Source organism: Ziziphus jujuba, chromosome 11, assembly GCF_031755915.1.
Source record: "Ziziphus jujuba cultivar Dongzao chromosome 11, ASM3175591v1".
NCBI lineage: Eukaryota > Viridiplantae > Streptophyta > Magnoliopsida > Rosales > Rhamnaceae > Ziziphus > Ziziphus jujuba.
In genome coordinates, this window is record NC_083389.1 from 10,141,950 (window position 1) to 10,164,339 (window position 22,390).

Genomic DNA, 22,390 nt, shown 5'->3' on the forward strand with positions numbered 1-22,390 from the left:
TTAATTTATAGGTTTCAAATTATATTGATCTATACGTTTAAGAACAAAAAAACAATATTTCATTACTGGGACAGGTGGTTTCTTTGTCTTTAGCAGCACACCACCGGTAGTTGCAACTACTACACTTGCAAATTAAAATCACAATTTTCCATGGAAAAAAAAATATATATATATATATATATATATTCAACCAAGTCGTATAAAGGCAACAAAAAACTTCAGGTGCTTAACCAAGATTCAAAACTCTATTATTCCTCCAAACATGGCCAGTAAATCTCTCTCACACCTCACATCCATCATCCTCACGATCATTTTCTTCTCTTCTCTGCAAATCTCGAGCCTCGTTAAAGCCGATTTCTCCCGAAACTTAATCCCAGAAAAACACGGACTCAAACAAGAGAAGCTAAGCCACCTCCATTTCTTCTTCCATGACATTGTGAGCGGGCCAAACCCTACAGCCATCCGGGTTGCCAGAGCTCCCACCACAAACATGTCCTCAACTGGGTTCGGTGCCGTGGTTATGATCGATGATCCGCTAACTGTGGCACCGGAAAACAATTCGAAAATCGTCGGAAGAGCACAAGGGATTTATGCTCTTGCATCTCAGAGCGAAGCTGGTCTGTTAATGGTTTTGAACTTTGTTTTCACGGAAGGGAAGTACAATGGAAGCACTCTCAGTGTGTTAGGTCGCAACGCCGTGTTCTCGAAGGTGAGGGAGATGCCTATCGTGGAAGGAAGTGGGGTTTTCAGGTTTGCTCGTGGCTATGCTCAGGCTAAGACTCACACCTTTAATCTTAAAACTGGGGATGCCGTTGTGGAATATAATGTGTATGTTTTCCATTATTAATTAACATGCATGTTATCAATTTTTATTTATATATATGTATATATGGAACTGATATCTTAAAAACTATCTTCCAGTTAATCATGAAATAAATTTTCAATACTTTCAAGAATACAATTCCCTTCTCTTACAAATAGGTGGGACTATTACATATGGATTTCACATGCATCCCATTTTTTTGTGAGAAAAAGAAGTTGTACTTCTGATAATAGGATCATTTTTTAGTTGTTCTCAGAAATATATTGATGCCGAGATTTTTGTATTTTCTTTCCTTTTTCAATTTCACTAGTTGTAATTTTTTTCAATTTCAATGTCAAGAGAGAGAGAGATGGAGAGAGAGAGAGAGAGAGAGAATAGAAAAGAGATTATATATTTTTTCATCTGCTACTTCTTCTCTTCTTTTGTTTATTTGATCAAAAAGAGAAAGAGTGTTATTGGCTTTGGAGAAAGAGTGTTAATGGCTTTGGCCTTGCCTAAAATATATGTGTGGTCCCTTTCAATGGTATATGAAATGAATATTTCATTTGTTTTTGTCAAATTCTACCCACTCAACTACAATGCTGCTTCTCAAAAAAAAAAAAAAAAAAAAAAAAAAAAAAAAAAACTACAATGATGCCTTTAGAGTTCAGGCTTCATCTTCTTCTTATTCTTCTTCCACTTCCACTTTACCATGAAGACCTCACTTGGCTTCAGATGCCTATCATATAAAATAATTTTGCTAGTTCGTCAATATTTACTTCATTAACTAAATTTGGCTTCGTTGAATTTGAAGCCTCCAAAACCCAAAATTCACGATTAGGCTGTTTGGCATTTTAGGACTTGGTCAAAAGTCCAAACCAAACTTTTGTAAATCAATTAATTTTAATTTATTAAATTAATCGGAAAGTGTGTATAAAAAAAATGAGTAGAACAGAGAATTAAAAATAATAACAATAATAAAAACAAAGAAATTATTGGTTTAACATGTATGATGCAGACGCTTATGTGTGTATATCAAAACGTCATTCCAAAATATTCAGTGGACCAAACGCAAAAACCCCTTAAAAAAAGTTCATTGTTCTTTCGTGTTTGGTGGTTCTTCTAATTCTCATAATATATTATATATATATATATATATATATTGGCTTCCTAGGGAGGAGAATATCATTTTATCTGTAAATGGTGTATCACCCATAATACCAGTGGAATGTTGTCTCAAAGCTACCTCCCTAGTAGTTTTGTTGACTTTGTAACCCAAGAGGAAAGGGGCAAGTAGTCTTCTTTTCTGTGCTTTTCGGTTGTTGTTTTTAGGTTCTTTTGGTTATAAAATTTTTTTTTCTAGCAAAAAAAAAAAAAAATTCTTTTATGATCCTGACCGTCCATATGATTTTTAAAAAAATCATTGTTAAATATGGATCATTTATAGAGTAGCATTTATATATATATATATATATATAATAAAAAAGTTAAAAAAAATGAAAATAGGTTTTTTTGCCACAGGCTTGGACTGCAATTCTACACGCTGCGTAAATGGGCCTAAATTTGTCCTCTTCTTGATAAATAGTCCAATAGCCCATTAATGATCCCTTTGCACAGTTGTTCACACGCTCAAATTCAGTTTATACACACCCCCTTTACGATAAACGGTTTTGATTCGACTTTACACTGGAGTACTGTGTATGGAAATCAATTTAGGATTTATTTTTCTCTAAAATCTACATTTATTCTACTTCATGTAAATTTTAATACATCGAAATATATAACTCTAAGAAAAAATTATATATGTTTTTTCCTTTAATCCCGAATATATTGTTTAGTTAATCTTTTTTTATATTCAAAAATTAAAAAATTATTTTATATTAGAGCCAAAAAAAAATAAAAATAAAAAAATGCAGAAGAGAAAGCCTGGTAAATCTTTAATATTAGAGTGAATTTTTTATTTTTCTTGCATTCAAACAAGATTCAGTGTAGTACCAACCTTTACCGGCTTTAGATGAAGCTGAAGGATGGGAGTGAAGCCGATAATAAAACAGAAATAAAATAGTGATTCAACATGCAAATCATACTAAAATGTCGACAGGAAGACTTGCGTGGTAGCTCAGTGATTAGCACAGCACAGCCCGGCCAGTGGAGCTGGGTTCGAGTTTTGGGGAGGGGTAAGGGGATGCCAGGGGGCATGGCCAAAAAAAAAAAAAAGAATGTCGACAGGAAAGAGAATCAGAAACCAACCTGCAACTTGTGATCACCCTCCACGCACTTCTCAAATGATATGCATAAACATTATTTGATCCTTTCACATCAAAGTTGGAGGTAATAAAAGGATTTTGTTTTCTTGGATTTCTGAAAAATGCCCTTCAAACAGCTGTTTAATTTATTGTCCCCTCAACAACAGTTCCCTGGACAGCAAACAAAACAATAATTAATATATGACGAAAGGCATAAACCTAGACCTTCATTTGGCCCTCCCATAATTCTTTTGCTGCAACACTCTTTATCATTGTATTGAAGCTTGTAAAATAAATTCTGTAGTGCAGGGATGCTTGTCATATCATTTTCAGATGTTGCAATATTGTAAACAGCCTGATAAGTAGCCCGAATTTAGGAAAACAGAAAAACTAAAACAGAAAACATAAAATCATTGAGACAAAAAAACAGACCACCTATTTACCTCTCTAAATTGAGAAAGGTGGTACAATATGTGGAGGAGACAAGTTAGATAACAAGTTGCCCCCTGATTTTCAAGTCCATTGTGGTCACTTTCCTTTTTGAGTCCAAGCAATCATCAAAGAAGAACCATCTCCTAACCAGGGAGTTGTGTGTCTACAAAAGCATATATAACAAAAGTGAAAACAAAAGCAAAAGCAAATAAAAGATGCCTAATGATACCCTACAAAAACATATATAATAAACATCAAAATAAAACCAAATAAAAGAAGCCAAAGATAGGGAGTATGGCACAGAACCAGTAGGCTAAGGCTCTGCCGGTGTAGCCATCTACCGGGATTAACAGCAGTATTTGCTAAATCTAGCGTATGCCTGACCTTTAAACTCTATAACATTCATACTACCTATACTTTTCCCCCTCATTTTCTCGGCAACCAAAGGGATAAGAAGGTACGGAGCAACAAAGCATCTATCAGCGAAAACGAAACGTAAAACGCAACGATCGAATGGAAAATAGAGAAGGATTAACAACGGCATTTACTAAATATAGCGTATCCCTGACCTCTAAATTCTAACATTCATACTACATTTACCTTTCCCCCCCTCATTTTCTTGGCAACCAAACGAATAAAAAGGTACAGAGCGACAGTGCATCCATGCGTGAAGCCAGTCCTTAAAATATAAAAGTTTTTTTTTTTTTTTTCCTGCAACTTAAAGGTGTGGAAACGAAGCAACAGTGAAAACACAATAGTAAGGTAGGTTGCATGGAGAATTTTGGTAGAGAGAGAAGAGTCCAATTAGGTTGCAGAATGTATCGAAGCTTGAGTTTCAATGCCAATTGTTTTTGTGTTGCTTTTTCTTGGTTCTTATTTATTTATTTTTTTCTTCTCGGGGTTTTAAGAGGGTTTTTGGTTTGTCAGGTTTTGAAAAATCCATCTTTATAGCTTCTAGTGCGTAACGAGATTGCTGATGGATTTTTTTGCGAAGAAGACCGCCTCTGAATCTTGTTGCATAGACTAGGCATTGCTCTTCTGCTTCCGAAACTCTTCATACTGCTTCGCAGATTCCTCAAAATCCCAAGAAAATATACTCCTTTTCCTCTCTCTTTTTCTCCATTTGGTTGCTGAGAAAATCAAACTTCAAAGTTTGCTGCATCGTTGTTCTCATTTATAAGATACAGGAGTCTACTTTTCAAATTGGAGCCTTATTTTAAATACTTGTGTGAATCTTCAATATTGTCGTCAAAAGGATATCACTTTCATGGCATGGTACTCTAATGGAGGCATTTCACACCCAATTTTTGTACTTTGCATTACATGTACTAAGTAATAATTAAGGACATTCATAACTAGCTAGAAACATTGCTGTCCATAAAAAACGTGAATATATATTAGTTTATATTATATATTCACCCTCATATAAACACCAGCCAGCCAACCATGCATTGTAAAGCCATGGCTACGATTTTCATCTTTCAAATTAAGCTCCACACCATCACCATAACTAAGACTCTTCCAAACCTCAAGCCAATCATCCTCATTTGACATAAAGAAATCTATGCATGCTGTTATGGAGTATAATATTTATGTCTTCCATTATTATTGATAGAGAGCTTAGACCATACTATTGGCTTACAGATATATAGTACACTTGGATCCGTAAAATATTTTACCAAAGAAAAAATAAATAAATAAATAAAAAGAAAAAGAAACTTGGATCCGTAAAATATTGCCAAAATGTCGAGGATCGATAATGTCTTTGGTTTTTGTGTTGTTGTTTTTTGTGACTTTGCATGAGAATGGTCCCTCCATTAGTAAAACTACCATTATTTTTCTCAGTAATGATCCCAATTTGAACAACCTACCAATTTAAAAAAGAAGAAAAATAAAAGAAAAAAATTAAAAAAAAAATAAAAGAAGAAGAAGAAGAAGAAGAAGATAATGGGGTTTACAAATATGGAACTAGGGAAGCTGGCCACAAAAGACGATGATATGTCTAAAATTATACATATTATTCATGGAATATTATTGTAGTAATTTTATTATTTGTTATGACAGTTACTTAGTTTATATGTCAAACTTTAATATTAAGATATTTAATTCTATTATTTTTTATATTAAAATATCAAAAGTGAATTTTTTAATACTAATAACTTAAATTATTATCTAATATATAATTTCATTTGTAATCATTTATCATTGATAACAAATAATTTTTTTTTGCATTTTTCCTTTGATAAAATGTTTATGTTTCTATGGTTTTTTGTTTGTCTTTCTTTCTTATTTTTTAATCTGAAAACTAAAGATTTATCCCATAGTTACAATCTTTTTTTTTTTTTTAATGGCCAAATTGAAGACCATTTAAAACTATTTACATTGAAATATTTAATGAAGAAATTGTTGAGAAAAATATTAAAGTTAGCCTCAAATTTGGCATGGAGAGTATAAAATTAATTACAAGACCAAGTAATCCTATCATACTATTTGGCTTCAAATATAAATTAGACATGTATGGCAGGATTTTTAAAAAGTTAGAAACAGTTTTTAAAGTTCAAAAACTGTTTCAAAAAATATTTAGATAATTTTCAAAAAATTCTGATTTTCAAAAATATTTTTAATTAAAATCGGTAAAAGATGGTTTTTTTTTATATAATATTTTTAAAGAAACAGAAACAAAAGCAAAAATAAAAATTATACCCAAAAAGACTTTTTTTTTTTTTTGAACAATACCCAAAAAGACTTTATTAATTAACTTTTAAATAATGGATCGGGTTTTTTTTTTTTTTTTAATTGAAACAGTTATAACGATGATGATAATAATAATAATAATTATTATAATATAAAGGCTAAATGGGCGTGTTTCGAAATTAAAGAAAGTAAGGAGGGTGGTTTCAGAATTTTGGAGAATCGCTTCGTTAAGCGCGGTGGGAGAGAAGAAACGAAGGGAAGCGAAAGAGAGAGAGAAAGAGAGAGAGTGATTTTGTGGTGCGGTGCGGCAGGGAAGAGAAGGAGATGGGGACGAGAGAGGTTTACGAAGAGAAGCTACGGAGAGGAAATCTCTACCACGAGCCCACCATCAAGCCGGGACTCGGTTCCCCTCGCTGCCCTCGCTGTCTTTCTCTGATCGACTCTACCTCTGTACGAAAACTCCCTTTTATACAATTATCTCTCTGTGATTGTGTCTGGTGGGCTTTTTGGTATTATTTTAATGCATATAACCTGTTCGACGAATTTCCTCTTTGAATCATGAATTCAATTGAATTGGGTTTGTTGGTCTTCTTTCAGGGCAAGGAAGAGTGGACTATAACTTCCGTTTTACATGATGCCACCTCTGTCGTGAGTTTCTTCCTCTTCGTCTTTGTTTTTCTTTTTCTGTATCTTCTGTTTGCTTGTTGCTCATAGTCGATGGTTTGTACTTAAACTGGAGATTTTTTTAATTCTTAAATGTCCCAAGTTATAGAATTATGTTATAGTGTATTAAATTGTTATCCCCAAAAATTTTAGCTAAATTCTTTTCTTGGATGTGGCAATGAGTTTTCTTCTCAATGATTGTTAGTAATTTGGGAACAACTCTTGGGTCGTCGGCTCTTGTTGATGATGGGATATTTTAGACTGAGCGTCTGTCGGACTGTTTTCTTTTGGAATACTAAGTTCTCACTAATAGGGATGAGCTTACTTTTTTTGTATTCTGGACTTTGAGATCATAAATGTGCTTCATGATTGTTGGTTTTTGGTAATTGCCTTTTTTTCTTTTTTCTTTTTTCTTTTTGGGTATATTTAGGTATTTAGCTTTGGTCCTCTACAAATGTAGATGGCATTATTCATATGACCTTACACAGCCTGCCCTTTTTGATAGAATTGGTTACTTGATGGTCATCTGATCTAATGTCCGTTGTAGCAAGCTTGTTATTTTCTGGTTGAAAGTCATGTTCTAGTTTATGGACAAAAACCACATTTGAGTCTATTGTATGCAAGTTGTGATGGTTGAGGTATACATGATTGAAGATCCTTGTTATATTTACTTTCTGGTATTCTTATTGGAATAGGCTGGTTCAGGAATTGGTGGACTGCTTAGTGCTATTCATGGTTTTAATACAGGTATAATTTTGTTACTTTGCCTAAGAATCTGTATACATACAAATGCCAATTGCTAATTATTGCTTTATTGCAGGCATCCCATACCTTCAGAATCATGTGAAAGGACCAAAATGGGTTCCTTTTGTAGTTGGGGTACATCTCAATTGTTTCTCATTTTCTTTTCTAATTGTTTTAATATGCATTGCCAATAATATTACATGCAATGTCAAAAGATGGGTTGGTTAACTTGATTTGCATGTGCATTTTATTTACCTCATCTTATTTCATTGCCTTATTTTGTGATATAGATTCCTCCTCTGCTACTGTTTTCGGGTGCCAGTGCTGCATTTGGAGGTATATATGTTTTCTCACTACTTATGTGGCAAAAATGGTGTCTTTTAATCTTAACATGTGGTAAATCATAAATGACCACATATGTTATATTGTTCCATTGATTATATCTTCACTTTGTTGTATTTGCACATCCTAACATTTTAGAAGGTATTACTGAGCTTATTTTACCCGAAAAAAGAAAACGGTTAGTGTCCTCTTTTTCTTTTATATCACTTATGGAAGAAGCCTAAGTTGAAGGCAGCTACGTACTCTTAATCAGGAGAGAGTAAGCTGTTGACTTTTAACCTTGTGGTGTGGGGCAAGAATGATTCACTTTCAGGGAAGGAAATTTGAACTGATGTTAGGGTTTAGGAGATTGAAGTTGGTCAAGGCTCATGTTTTCGGCCAGTTTGCATTTTTTTTTTTTTTTCCTTTTTTGTTGGACATAGGTCATGTAACAGTTTTATGAACATAAATATATGTACTTTAGTACGTTAGAACTTGCGCTTGGTATAGGGTCTGATGCCCTGTCAATCAACAAAAATTTTGGTTGGCAAAGGTGTAACTGCAGTGATTTGGTGGGTTTTATCTAGCATGTCCAATAAACTCTAATATATCATACCTGTTTTAAGGTTGCAGTTATCAGCATCTCTGATATACTATATCTGTTTTGAAAGCAAGACCAAGGAACAAACTAGTAGTATTATAGACTGAAAGCACAGAACCAGGAATGAAAGGGTCTTTTCAGTCTCTAATACTTTTTCACTCCTGGTTTGTTCTTCAAAATTCTTGCTCTAGCTTTCGTAGGGCTTTAGAATCTTTGTTGGTTTAATGGTTCTTGTATAGACCAGTAACAAAGTGCTGTTGTAATGGCTTCTAATGCTTTGTAAGTAGGACCTATACCAGAGATTTTGTTCTCTGGCCTCAGAAGCACACCTGAAGGAAGACCACCCCATCTAAATATAAAATTCGAAAGAATAACATTTTTATTCTAGGGACCTCTGACCAATAAGGAAATGACACATGCGTGAGTACGACAGAGAAGGCTTATCTTCTCTGTGGAATGTATCAGGTAGATTGGCAAGTGGAATGATACTTAATTCTGTGGTTTTGAGCCAAATAAAGTCAATATTGAGAGTTTGAGATTTTTCAGAGTTGGTATTCATTATTATTTTTTGCTGTTGGTTACCGAGTTTAGTTGGTTTTTTATATGTAAAGCTTGAGCTGGTTGAACAAGCCTGGCACTCCATTTACATGATCTTTTCTGTTCTATTTTCTTTTTCTTTTTTCTTTTTTAAGTTAAAGATTTTAGATGTAAATAATTCAACTGGCTGTTTACATGTAATGTTGTAGGTTATGCGCTTCCAAAATTTGCTCAACTCAGTGTCACTTCCTATTATGCTGCCTCTAGTGCCTCTCACTATGGAATATCACTTCTCACTCGACGTATTGAAGAGGCCCACACTTCCCGCACTGGGCAAGAAAGTCTCAGATGATTTTTTGCAGGTGCTCATATTAATACATCTACCATTTTCTTATCTCCTTCCAATTTTGTACGTAGTGTTATATATGTCTTCAAAGACACATTAAGTTATATATAGGATTGTTCTTCACTTTTTGCCTTCAATGCTCACATTTTTTTTATTTTTTTTAATGACATATTTTGTAAATGAGTAAAGTTATTTCATTAAGATGATTTGGGTTTTGGGCTCCCTTTCAACCAGCTGAGTAATGGATGTTATTTATAAGATAGTTGATTAAGTGAAGATGATGATTGCATATCTAATAGCATGATATAGTATATGTTCATAACGATCAAGTCTGACGAGGTTCGCATAACCGTAAATTAGATGGCTTCACCACTACTGTTTAGTGAATGAGTTAATGCCCATATTGACATCATAATTTACCTTGTATTATAAATTCAAGCTTTGTATTACTTGTGGGTAGGATCAGATAGTCTGAAGTTGCTATATTATGGTTTAACCAATGGTACTTCCATGAATTGTCATATCTCGTCCTTCCAGACAATTTCAATTTGGAGCATTAATCTAAATTCCATATTGGCTCGTTCTCGACTTTAATTAAGATTTTAGGGTAGGAATTAAACCAAAACGGTTGTTGAGACTGTTTGACCTTATGAAGAAAGATATAGCGCCTATCGGGTTTCTTGGGGTTAGATGCCATGGAAGACAAGTTTTATGGTTGTGAAGAAGTAGGTTTTCACCAAGATAAATTTGATTACGACCAATGGACTGATTAAGCAGCTGTTAGATTAGAATGCAGGATAATGGTATAGAGAGAGAGAGAGAGAGAGAGAGAGAGAGAGAGAGAGAGAGCCTATGGATGACCACATGGTCTATAAGTGTGTTAGGCATTTATTGTAAAATGCTAAAAGGCAGTGCTACCGGGCTAACAGAGGTCCACCACAAAGGCCAAATGATTCAATAAGAATGAACTCAAAGTGATTTTTTTTTTTCTTTTTTTTTTGTTTTTAATAACTTGTCATGGGATGGGGGGGTGTTGAAATGCATCCCAAGAGTGGCGTAGGTTAGCAGTAGGATGCTACCGTATAAACAGTCAACCTCGTTTAAAAACTTTATAGAGATGCGGGCCGATGTTACTTAAATTCCAATGCTCTCATTTTCTCAAAACAATTTTTGCTCTTTCTTGGAGAAGCATATATTTATATATATTTATGCACCAAGGAGGAGAAGAACAAGAAAAAGAAGTGAAAGTGGTCCCAATGATAATGTGTGTACTCTTCATACTGTCTTTATTATGCCTTTCTTATCAGCTTCCTCCTCACATGCCCTCCTCTTAGATTTTGCATCTGCTTGTGGGCCCCCCACCTTCATAGTTGTGCTGACGTTAACTGTCTTTCTTTTCATTATATATGCAGAGATATGTAATTGGTCTCTTTAGCATGTCAATATGGTAATATTATATACTCAAGATTCTTATCAGTCACAGCTGTTTGGATTATTTGTTTGCCGGATTTGTTTGATAAGTCTAAGCCTATCTTTTAATATTAAATATAAAAAAAAAATGGATTATATAGGTTTTGTAGTATATTATTATCATGTCGAGCAACCTTTGCAAGCTCAGATGCCCTTTGCTTTTTCCACCAAAAAAAAAAAAAAAAGCCCTTTGCTTGATTGAAGGAATTGGATGTCTAATTTGTCCTTTTGTCAATTGTTTTCGGTTTCATAGATCGCTCTAAACTTCTTATTTCCAATAAACCCAAAAATTTCTCAATTTAAGTTCCTTCTGCTAACCAATTATTAGAGAACTAATTGACAGTGACTTGTCCATCTTACGTTATTAGTTTTATTGTTGATTAAAAGATAATTCCCGTGGTTTGAATTATGAATTTAACTTATATAATTAACAAGGTGTTTGATCGACTTTGTATAGCAAATGGGGGAAGATAAATAATGTTAAAATGATTCCTTTTAATTATTATCAAAGGTATTTAAAATTCTGGAAAAGTTATGGGTTATAAATAGTTAAATATCTGACAAAAAAGCATAATAATAATAGATAAATATAATGAGCGGTATACACAAGTTCTCAAAAAAGTATGCTGCTATTAATGTTTGTCAAAAAAGAAAACTTCATTAATGCCTTATTCTTACTATTGCCATTTTCATGCTTGCAATAACAAATAATGAACTAAGAACCTTAGCTAGCTTCCTATTTTCCCCATATCTAGTGGGCTTACATTTCCAATGTTCAAATTCACTTTTCATTAATTTTTACATATGTATACCCTAAAGGAAAGTTTAAATGCCCCTTTACAAGAAGATGATTTATTGACTGCCCCAATTTACTCTTGGCAAAATATGAGAACAGTATTTTTATTTTTGTGTTTCTTTTTGCAATAATTACATGAAAGAAGAGGCCAAAAGAATGGTTGGAATACAGGTAGGAACCTTTTATCACTACTGTGGACTTTTCTTTGTTTCTTTTGCTCCATGAATTACGTTTTACATATTATATGACAAACATCACCTAGAAATAACCAGGAAAATTAAGTTTAATTTTAATGAAACACAAGATTTTTGCAAAAAAGTTATATAAAATTTAAAATAGATAAGTTTCAAAGTTTGGTGCATCTATGAGGAGAACTCGATGAAAGAAATATTGCAGCAAGCAAGTCTTTTAAGTTGCGAACTCCAAAAAAAAAAAAAAAAATTGTCTTTAAATTAATGACAAATCATGTGATAAACTACGTTATAGAGCTTCTAAAAACTTTTAGATGCATAAGCAGTTTCCATGATTGAGTTTCTGGATTCGGTTTTCAAATAAAAAATGTACCCTATTGATATACATATATATATATATAGATATATATGTTGCCAATCGAAATCCAAATTCGCTAATTATCCAACTCATAAGTCTCATATAATTGACGAGATGACTAGTGGAAATTTAGGCACATAAAAATGCATCGAATCACATTATTAGTATTAGAAATTGGTATTTAGGCTTACCACAAAAGGGGTAATGGGATTTCATAATGAGGTTTGTTAGTTTTCACAAAACATCTTTGTTCACATGTTAATAAATAAATAATCGGCTTTTTGTTGTTGAAGTATAACAGACAGCACGTCCAAAATGGAAATCTTGATTGAAAGCAAGTAATACGATTAATGTATATAATAAATATGTAAATCCTTGTTGAAGTAATTGCGTAAATGTATTTTTCATGATATTAACTAATGATGGCAATGTTCCTAAAAATGTTTCAAACAACCTTAAAGAGATACAATAATTAGGAGATAATGAAAGAATTCTTTTTTCTGATAGCAGTCTGAAATAATTTGATTACGAAGCAAAAAAGATAAAATTAAGAGTCTTTTTTCTTTCCTATTTAGACCGCAATAATACTGGTTGGTCCAGATGTATAATCTGAAATTCAAATTTAAAATGTATGTTTTCTGGTAGTAAGAGGTTGAGAGGAATCATGCACAAATCCCAACATCAAAGAACACAATGTTGGCCGAGAAAGCATATATTTTTTTATATATATAATTATGATAGTTTCTTTATAATATTTCTTAACAAAAGATTTGTGGGAGTTCTGTATATTATCCATGATCGTATTAAACACTGACCAGCTTTGTGATGTCACATTATTTTAAATAACAGATTGATTAAACATTAAATGAAAGAAACAGAGAGATCCTTTAATTTCAGTACAAAACTATAACTGAATTATTGGTTATTGAGAGAGAGAGAGAGAGAAAGAGAGTCGAAGTGCTTGCCCTAGGTGGGCACAGCTATATTATCAGAATCCGTAAATTTTTATTCACCTTCACTCACATCTAAAAACTATATAACCTACCTAATTGCTTTATTTTCTCTCTCTTTCTATTGCAGACATAAAAGCAAATGGTACAAAAGCCATGGAAATAAAGATGGCAGGCTAACTACCATGTTCATATGTTCCTTTCAAAGAGTCTCCTAGAGAGGGAAAAGGAAGACACATCCTTTTCTCTAGGGTTGGTTTTGCCATTTTAAAGCCATGAAAGCTTTGGTACTATTCCCTCTGAAATGACGAAAAATGTACGTTCATAAACAGCTACAGACAGAAGTGACCCATGAATTCCCCTACTACTACTCCTAGACCTTCATCAACTTGGTATTCACTTATTCCTCTTTCTTCTTTGAATTGACACCATTACAATTGTTTCTTCTTCCATTACCCACTTCCATATTTTTCATCTCTGCTATAGTCATTTTCTTATAAAATCGACCTGATATAAATACTAACAACCTATTATATTAACTATTTAACTAACCTTATACAAAGAAATCCTACATTTGTTAATAATAGTGTTTAGTATAACATTATGAGGATGACGTGATAATAGAATATTGTCAATTATCGCCAACAATCACTGGGGTTAATTAAGAATCAATATATGGAGATTATATCAACACTAAAACATAAAAATGGAAAGAATCAGTGGTCTTGAGATTGGCACCTTTGTCTCATTAGTCATTGAGGTGGTATGATGATCAGGTGAGGTAGGTTCCACCACAATCTTTTAGGTAGATATGTAATGCGCATCATTATTTAAAGTTTGATGGGCACACATTCATAACACATAAACAGTCTTTTCTTTTTCTGTGTCTTTCTTTGTTTCTTTCAGTCTGTGGATTGCACTGAAAATAAGTGAGAATAATAAGATCAAGGAAGAGGAGGAGGAGGGACATGCATTAAAGTTAAGCAAAGCGCTATGCTGTACCTGCAGCAATGCCATGGAATTATCGTTTTCTTCTTCTGCAAAATGTTATATCTTTTAAGCAGAAGAGACATTTAACCTTATCAATATGTCTGATAGATGATCATCTTTTCTTTTCTTTTTCTCTCATGACTCTGATGCACCGAAGCCAATCTCACCTCTCTCATCACCCCACCTGTCTTACACATCAAATATGGACGTATCCACACGTGTGTATCGACAAAAGTTCATGCGGAACTCGACTGGTACCATATATTCCCCACACGTGTGTTTTGCAAAAACAAAAAAACTACTCTGATTTATAAAGATGATAGATACATATATATGAATTGCTCAGAGCAAAATATTGCTTTTAAGTATAAATCGATGAAATTTGAGCAAGAAACATTGAACCAAAATTTTACTTAATTGCTTCTAAAGGTTGAAATATTTAGTATCAGAAAATTATGCGTGGGGGCGGGGGGAAGAGAGAGAGAGAGAGAGATGTGTTCTCGGAAATGGTCTTCTAGAATTAACGAAGCTAATAAAGAGAAAGACGTTAAACATTTTAATTAATACCATGTGTTATAAAAAATTCCCAACAAACACACAAATATTTTTCATTTTTTTTTTTTAATTACAATAATGGGGAAGGAGGATTCTTATCCAGGTCAAGGTTTGAACCTCAGTTACATGGTGAAATTATGAATGAAGTTAATTCATAAATTAATTAAGCAAGAAAATTAATCTAATATTTTTTATAAATTTTCCCACATTTGCATATACCGAAAGGAAATTAAATACCCAACATGAGAAAAATCTCAAATTTTTTTCTTTCCCAAAAAAAAAAAAAAAGTTAATTAATGGAATTATTACAGATGAAGATCCAAACTCACATGGTCCTGAACGCTAGGTTTTGACTCATAAGTAACATACCGACTTTGAGAAGCAGCAGATCCACCAAGGTGTGACGCTTTCATTTCTTCACCAGCAAACAATGGCAAAGGATGCACAGCCGATGAACGGTCACGATTAAAAGCAGGGTGGTTGCTTTGAACGGCAGGAGGGATTCGCCACAAAGCCAGAGGACTTCCATTTATTGGTGGTGGGTGAGAGTAAGAGCCAAGGCCTCCATAAAACCTATTCCCACTTGCAATGGCAGTGGCAGCAGTAGAATTATTGCTGCTGGTCCACGACGGATAAGCTGGACTCGATCCCAGTCGATAATTCATGAGACCATAGACATGAGCATCCGTCAGGTTGCTATGCACCATAGCAGACTGAAGGTGTGCTCGCTTGGCGTGTTGTCGCTCTCTCTTATGAGCGTTCTGATGTCCTCCCAAAGCTTGTGATGTCGGGAAGTTCCGGCAGCAGTAATGGCATTCGAATCTCCGATTGCTCTCCCCGTTGTTGTTGTTGCTCTCGTTGCTGTTATTGTTGCTGGTGCTGTTGTTGTCTTTGGCATCGTCGTACGCATTATTGGTTTCCGCGGATTCGGATTCTTCCGTGGCGGTGGTGCCCGCCACATCGCCGCCGCCGAATTCTTTGCCGAAAAGGCGAATGCTCTTTTCTTTAACTGGAGCTGGACGAATGAAGGGAAGCTGAGAGAAGGATTCCACGTTCATGAAATCATGAGTCTCTCTCTCCGTCTTGTCCATAAGGAGGAAAAAAACACAAATGAATTTTTTTTTTTTTTTTTTTTTTTTTGGGAATTAAATTCGGGCTCAAGTTAGCAGGAAAGAGAGGAAACTGGGGTGATGGGTGCAGTACACACCACTCTGAAGGATAAAGAGGAGGAAAAAAAAAAAAGAAAGAAGAAGAAAGAAGAGAAGGAAATGGAAATGAGGAAGCAGAGAGAAAGAGAGGAAGAGAAGAGGAGGGTAGTGTTGGTATGTGGGGATGAGGAAGGAGCGAGAAGGGGTATTGTGGGGCCTATAAAAGGGAGGGGTGAGTCTGATCAATTGACAATTGGGGCTGACCCATCTGAGGGTGAAGCCTGATGAGGCCACAAGTTTGAGAGTGGCTTTTGCTTCTCAAAGTACCACCTTAATTTTGCTTCCTAGCTTTCTCACTTATTTTTGTTTTCATTTGGAAACTTCTTTTACATCCACACCCCCGCCCCCAAAGCTATTTTCATAATTTTCAACCAACCCCATCTTTTACGTCTTATGCCTTTTTTTTTATATAAAAAAAAAAATGCTTTGGTGAATGATATTGGAAATGTAAATAATTAATGTAAGAAATTTTGACCAATTGTACTATTTCCAATCTAAAAACTTAAAATGATATGTAGAGAAGATGGATATAACTATGATGATATCGACCTCTCTGTTTGTACCGTGCATCGGTATAAGGAATAACCTTAATCTGTTAGTTTTAGACAAAGTTTGACCTTGTTAGAAGATAATTATATTTTCATAATTTTCAACCAACCCCATCTTTTACGTCTTATAACTTTTTGTTAAAAAAAAAATTGTTTTGGTGAATGATATTGGAAATGTAAAAAATTAATGTAAGAAATTTTGACCAATTGTACTAGTTTCCATCTAAAAACTTAAATGATACGTAGACAGGGTGGATATAACGATGATGATATCGACCTCTTTATATGTACCGTGCATCGGTATAAGGAACAACCTTAATCTATTAGTTTTAGACAAAGTTTGACCTTATTAGAAAATAATTATATTATAATGGTACTTGGGAATAAAAGCTATAGCCTAGCTTCATGATTAAGCTTTCATTGATTCCCTCATAATTTCCTATATATCAATCATTTGATTTGTAATTCTTCTTTTCATATTATTAAAATTTGATAAATGATTTAATGTGTTATCGAATTAGGGGTTTTTTTTAAAAAAAATAATTATCTAATTGGGGATTGAGTAGTTAATTATAAAACATTATTTCCTTTTAATGATAATACTTGCCGTAATAAATAAATAAGAATCGGAATCCACTGTTGATTTTGAGTAATTATTTAATAAGGAATTAACATTTAAAAAGAAGAAAGTAAAACTAAACTACTTTCTTTTAATAATATGAAACTCTGTAATAAATCGATTTTGTTAATTGGTGTATCAGTCTCCTGAAGAAACATGAAGATCCCATATTAATTAGTTTCTTAATTAAACTTATACTTGAAATGTTAAATTTTCATATTAAAAATGTTGGATGTACATATGTTTGTCAAGTCACAGCAGTTATCGTACATTCAAAAGCAAAAGATAATATTAAAAAAAAGTCCTCGTTTTGTATACATGTTGGTTGCTACGTGGTGGACATGCATGTAAAGATTTTGATTGTATATATCATATTGGATTTTAGCGGTATATATTGGATGGTTTAGTTATTAATTAATTAACTGGTTAAGAATATTAAACCTAACCATTATTAGTAACGCCAAAACTCAAAAACTGTCTAAAACGTTTCTTTCCTATTTTTTATTATTAAAGACAGAAAAAAAAACAGAAAAAAGTCCCTGAAACATATAAACTATTGATTAGAAATGAGAAATAAATTTGATTGGTATACCATTTTCATGTTAATAATTGTAATATCTTCTTCCTCTTCCAATGGCGCATAACACATGCTTCCTTTAGCATTCAGATTGATACAAACCCCTTAATAAAAGTTCTTCATCATTAGGGTATTTTAGAAAGACAAGGAGATATATATATATACCAAATATTATATAAACGTTCTGGTTGATTGATTATGATTTTACAACTCCTTTAAAATGTTTATATATATTTATATATATATATATACATATTGATTTTTTACTATAATGTCAACACCATCGACCATCATCTTAATTAATTTAAACCACTTTAAAGTTTAAAATAGAAATCACTAACGTTCATGAATGTCAATTTCAATAATATTGATGCATTACATAATGTTTCTTTAAACTAAAAAAAATTTTCATAAAATTATTGAAAATTTTCATGAAAAAATCTACTTCTGAGTACCCAGCCAACTGATGTTTTTTAGTTGCAATGAAATGAAAACTAGCCTATAAATAAATTTTTAATCGACAAAAAAAATAAATAAATAGCTTTCATTATCTGCTTTTGGTGGGGAAAAAAGTTTCACCACATGGCTGTTTTTCACAGAAAATCTGTCTCTTGCTCTTATTCTCTATCAATCACCAATTGTATATATATCTCAATTGGTAAAAGTTATTGTTTTTTTTTTTTTTTTTTTTTGAATTTTTTATCTTTGGTTGGTAATTCTCTTTGTTTCTTGACCCTACTTGGTTGGGTAACTATATATCGATATGTATCTATGTGTCTCTCTCTAGGACCAGGGTACTAGGAGTTGGTGTTGGTTCTTTATAGCTTTGTTGGCTGTTTTTATATCTGTCGCAGGGATTCTGCAGAAGTGGTCCTTAGAAAATTTTAACCAGAGACAGTCACCCAAATATTATCATCTAACCTTTTTTTGTTCTTTTTTATATTTTTTTTCCATCCAAACAAACACCCACTTAGATCTCTTTCTCTCTTTCTCTCTTTCTACATCTCTCTCTTGTATAATTCATCCCTCACGCATTATTAATTAGGAAATCCTATATATACAAAAGTGGAATGTCTATATATAAGCATTTCTACAATTTAGTAGTTTTTCCTTTAGGAAGAATTTTCCTCTTTTTAATTTTCCTTTCCTTTCCCCTTAATGAAGTAGAGTTTACATCTTTTCTTTGATAATAATATTAATCACTTTCAAATATAAAAAGTACTATAGGATGATTCATATATATATAGCATTTGCGTATTCTATTCCACCACTTAATTTTTTTTTCCTTTTTCAATTGGTATTTTGCATTTCTTTTTTTTTTTTCCCCTTTTTTTTAGAAGTTTTTTTATTCACGCTTTTCCATATATGTTACACATGAATCTAATGTCATTATCCACATATCTAACTCTAGGGGAATAACAAATTTGTTTAAATATTTTCATTTTGATTATATATATATATATCATTTGCTATTTTTTATTTTAAATAGAAGTGAAAGGATTTAAACTCAAAATTATTTGATATATCAAGGAAATAGTTTGGCACGGTAAAGCTAAATTAAAAACATATTTCTACAAATTAAAAAAGGGATTAAATAACCAATTTCGGCTTCTGCTTATTTATACTCCATCTATTATCGCCAGTAAATAGCTCTTTTTTGATAAATCCCAAGTAAATAGTTATTGGAAAGAGTATAATTGAAAGAAAGTGCTGCTGCACGAATGAAAATTAGGGGATATAAAAGAAAAAAATTATTATAAAATAGTTCTTGAACACTACTTTTAATTTCTATATAATATTACTTTTCTTTATAATATTAAAGAGTATTCTATGAATTAGCAACATTTACAATCTACCATGCCCAGTGTGTGAGAAATTAAGATGTAGATCAAATATTATATGTTAGTTGACATATTAATATAATTTACTTATAAATATCTGAATTTTTTAAAGGATAAATGTAATTAAACATAAATAGATCAAATATTCATCTATGTATATAGATTCATTTGATACATTTAGCGTTATTTCAATAACACATCTCGAATTTGAATCTCTATATTAACATAACAAAAAAATAAAATAAAAAAATCTACAAGATTTAAATTCTAAATTATTGGCTCAAGGAACAATAATTATAATTTGCCACTTGATTGTCCTTAAAAATTATGCCACATTACTTTTTTTTGTTGAATGTACATTACTTGGCATATAAAATTTGACAATTTAAAAAAAAATGATAACATGGAAATTATAACTTAGTTAATGTATTTATAGATATTATAACTATGTGTAATATGAATTACTCACAAAAAAAGCTTGTGACAAATATATATATATATATATATATATATTATAACACATTTATATACTACTATAGAGCTATATGATCCAAATAAAGACAATGAAATTACTTCAAAATACTAAAACTAAATTTGAATGACCACAAATATATGCTTTGTACTTCTATTGCCCAAAAAATAAAAAATAAAAAATTTCTTCTACTTTTTTTTTTTTTTTACGATATTTATTTACTGCCCCATGGCTGGGGCATGGCTCAATAATTGAAGGTATATAATATAGGGATCGGAATTAAATTAAGTTGAGGCCCCGCCCCCTATAAGTTTGTTGAATAAGATGTACATAGCCGTTGAATGTAAAGTAATTGTAGGAAAATTTGTACGTTGGAAATTAAGTAAGCAATTTATTTATTAATACGAAAACAATTAAAAATCCCATATATAATTTTGTCATATGCTAAAGGAAGGAAGACGTATGTATCTCTCTCTACCTATTCTTTCCTTCTTTTCGCTTCTTTTAATAAAAAAATCCAACCCCACTTTCGTTTTCTTTTATAACCATCAGTAATCAGTCAGGCCAAAAAGTTGCTCTTACCATATGAGGTACTTTGTGTTTGTTTGTGTTTCTGTGAAGAGAGAGAGAGAGATAACTTACTATTTGCTATTACAAAGGGGGTTTTAGTTTTAGGGTTGGGAGGGTCTGTAATTTTATTTATTTTTATTTTTTTCCCCTTTTTGAACGAGTGTGTTATCTTTTTTTGAAGAATGAGTGTGTTATCTAAAATAGTAATTTAATGATAATTTTTTGGGGGGTTTTTCTACCAAAAATAAAAAATAAAAAAGGAACAGTCTGCCTCATTCATGCATGCTTGACTCGTTTTGCAATTATTCCCAAACCCAACCGCTCTCACTTGTTTCATAATTCTACCTTTCTTTGCCATCCCAAGACAAGTCGCCATCTACATCTTCTCTCTCTTACATAATTTTTTGGGTTTTGTCATTAATATGATCTGGAAGAGAGCTTTTTCTTGTACACCACTGGCTAGCTAGCTCATAAACTCTAAGAAGGTATTATACGTAATGAGTACATTATGTCATTATATATCATTTTTAATTATAATGTGTAACTGTAAATTGAAAAATTAAGTCATCAAGTTTGACAGTTTTATGAAATAATTGTTGAGTACTCTAAATGGCCTATACACCGTAAAAATGTTAGTTAACCCTTAACTTTTTAATTTAGTAATTTAAATTTTTGATTTTTCAATTTGTTATAATTTGAATCTTTTTTACTTTTAATGTATGATTAGTAATTTTAAACTATATCAAATTTCAAACCACAAAGTATTAAAATACAAAATTTAAAAACTAATTCCAAAAAATTTGCATTTTTTAGAGCTTTAAATTTAAAATTTAATATAGTTTAATACTAGTCAAGTAATCTATACAACTTTTTTTTAAAAATAAAGGGAACCAAAATGCAAAAAATTTAAAAGTAGTTTTAACATTTTATATTTTAGTATCTTATAATTTAAAAATTGGTACATTTTAATATGATTCAGATAAGACAGCAATTAAAAATCAAATAAAATGCAAAATTTACAACAAATTAAAAAAATGAAGATCTAAATTGCTAAATTAAAAAGTTGAGCACTTAAATTGTAAAATTCTTAAAGTTGAGAGGGTACCAAGTACAATTGATTCTAAAAATGTTTTTCAATGACCCTATTTGGAAATTTTCAAGTTATGTTTTTTTTTATTTAAAAAAAAAACTTGGTGGTTTTTATGGAAGCATATAACTAATTCCATGACGATCATCGATATCGCTTTGCACCCATCTCAAAGTGGACCCCCTCTAACTCTCTTGTTGCAACCCTAAAGCATTGTGTTAAAATAAAAACCCACATATATTTGCAACCCTAAAGCATTGTGTTAAAATAAAAACCCGCATATATATCTTCCAAACCTAACAACAACGTTTCATTGGTTTCAAAAAAAAACAACCGTTCATTCACACAACAAGCTTCTTTGCCATTAAAGTCTTAGTCGTACAGGACTTTGAGAGGAGGGGGACCATATATATGGACATGGTTAAATGCAACTGCACCACTTGAAAAAGTAGATTACAATATGATGTGAACCCACCTCATTCGCTCTTTCCTTTGCCTCGTGATGTGGCTACATCGTATGCGACGTTTCCTAAATTAAAAGGGTACACGTTTCTTTGATAACCCCCCAGTTTGCATTTGCATTTCCTAATTCATTCACCCTTTTAATTCCCTTTTCTACATAATTATACTATAATATATTAGCTTTTAAATACAAACATAATCCGATAGTCTAAGTAGTAAAGGTACTATTTTATCAAGCTAAATAATCCCATTGAACTTGAACTCTTCTGCATTCAAAACAAAATACAAAGATAATATATTGTTTTATTTG

General features: G+C 32.1%; 3 protein-coding genes across 3 annotated transcripts; 2 read left to right on the forward strand and 1 right to left on the reverse strand.

The window, feature by feature from the left end:
* The first annotated feature begins 216 nt into the window (after positions 1 to 216).
* Positions 217 to 1,332, forward strand: LOC107434402 (dirigent protein 22-like). Its single transcript, XM_048465957.2, has one exon. It carries the CDS (start codon positions 263 to 265, stop codon positions 845 to 847), a length of 585 nt encoding a protein of 194 aa, XP_048321914.2. The 5' UTR covers positions 217 to 262; the 3' UTR covers positions 848 to 1,332.
* A 5,044-nt stretch (positions 1,333 to 6,376) lies between these two features.
* LOC107434395 (uncharacterized) lies at positions 6,377 to 9,616 on the forward strand. The gene is made up of 6 exons (XM_016045861.4): positions 6,377 to 6,624; positions 6,772 to 6,822; positions 7,533 to 7,584; positions 7,658 to 7,716; positions 7,872 to 7,917; positions 9,250 to 9,616. The coding sequence occupies exons 1-6, from the start codon at positions 6,499 to 6,501 to the stop codon at positions 9,390 to 9,392; spliced, it is 477 nt and encodes a 158-aa protein (XP_015901347.2). The 5' UTR covers positions 6,377 to 6,498; the 3' UTR covers positions 9,393 to 9,616.
* Positions 9,617 to 12,975: 3,359 nt separating this feature from the next.
* Positions 12,976 to 16,044, reverse strand: LOC107434398 (zinc finger protein 8). Its single transcript, XM_048464841.2, has 2 exons — positions 14,154 to 16,044; positions 12,976 to 14,070 (listed from the first exon to the last, which is right to left on the reverse strand). Exon 1 carries the CDS (start codon positions 15,785 to 15,787, stop codon positions 15,002 to 15,004), a length of 786 nt encoding a protein of 261 aa, XP_048320798.1. The 5' UTR covers positions 15,788 to 16,044; the 3' UTR covers positions 12,976 to 14,070; positions 14,154 to 15,001.
* Positions 16,045 to 22,390: the final 6,346 nt, after the last annotated feature.

Bases quoted from the DNA above. Each gene is read 5' to 3' on its own strand.
- LOC107434402 (XM_048465957.2), top strand. From the start codon at position 263: ATGGCCAGTAAATCTCTCTCACACCTCACATCCATCATCCTCACGATC.
- LOC107434395 (XM_016045861.4), top strand. From the start codon at position 6,499: ATGGGGACGAGAGAGGTTTACGAAGAGAAGCTACGGAGAGGAAATCTC. The intron at 6,823-7,532 runs GTGAGTTTCTTC...TTATTGGAATAG, and splicing joins TACATGATGCCACCTCTGTC to GCTGGTTCAGGAATTGGTGG. The intron at 7,585-7,657 runs GTATAATTTTGT...GCTTTATTGCAG, and splicing joins TATTCATGGTTTTAATACAG to GCATCCCATACCTTCAGAAT.
- LOC107434398 (XM_048464841.2), bottom strand. From the start codon at position 15,787: ATGGACAAGACGGAGAGAGAGACTCATGATTTCATGAACGTGGAATCC.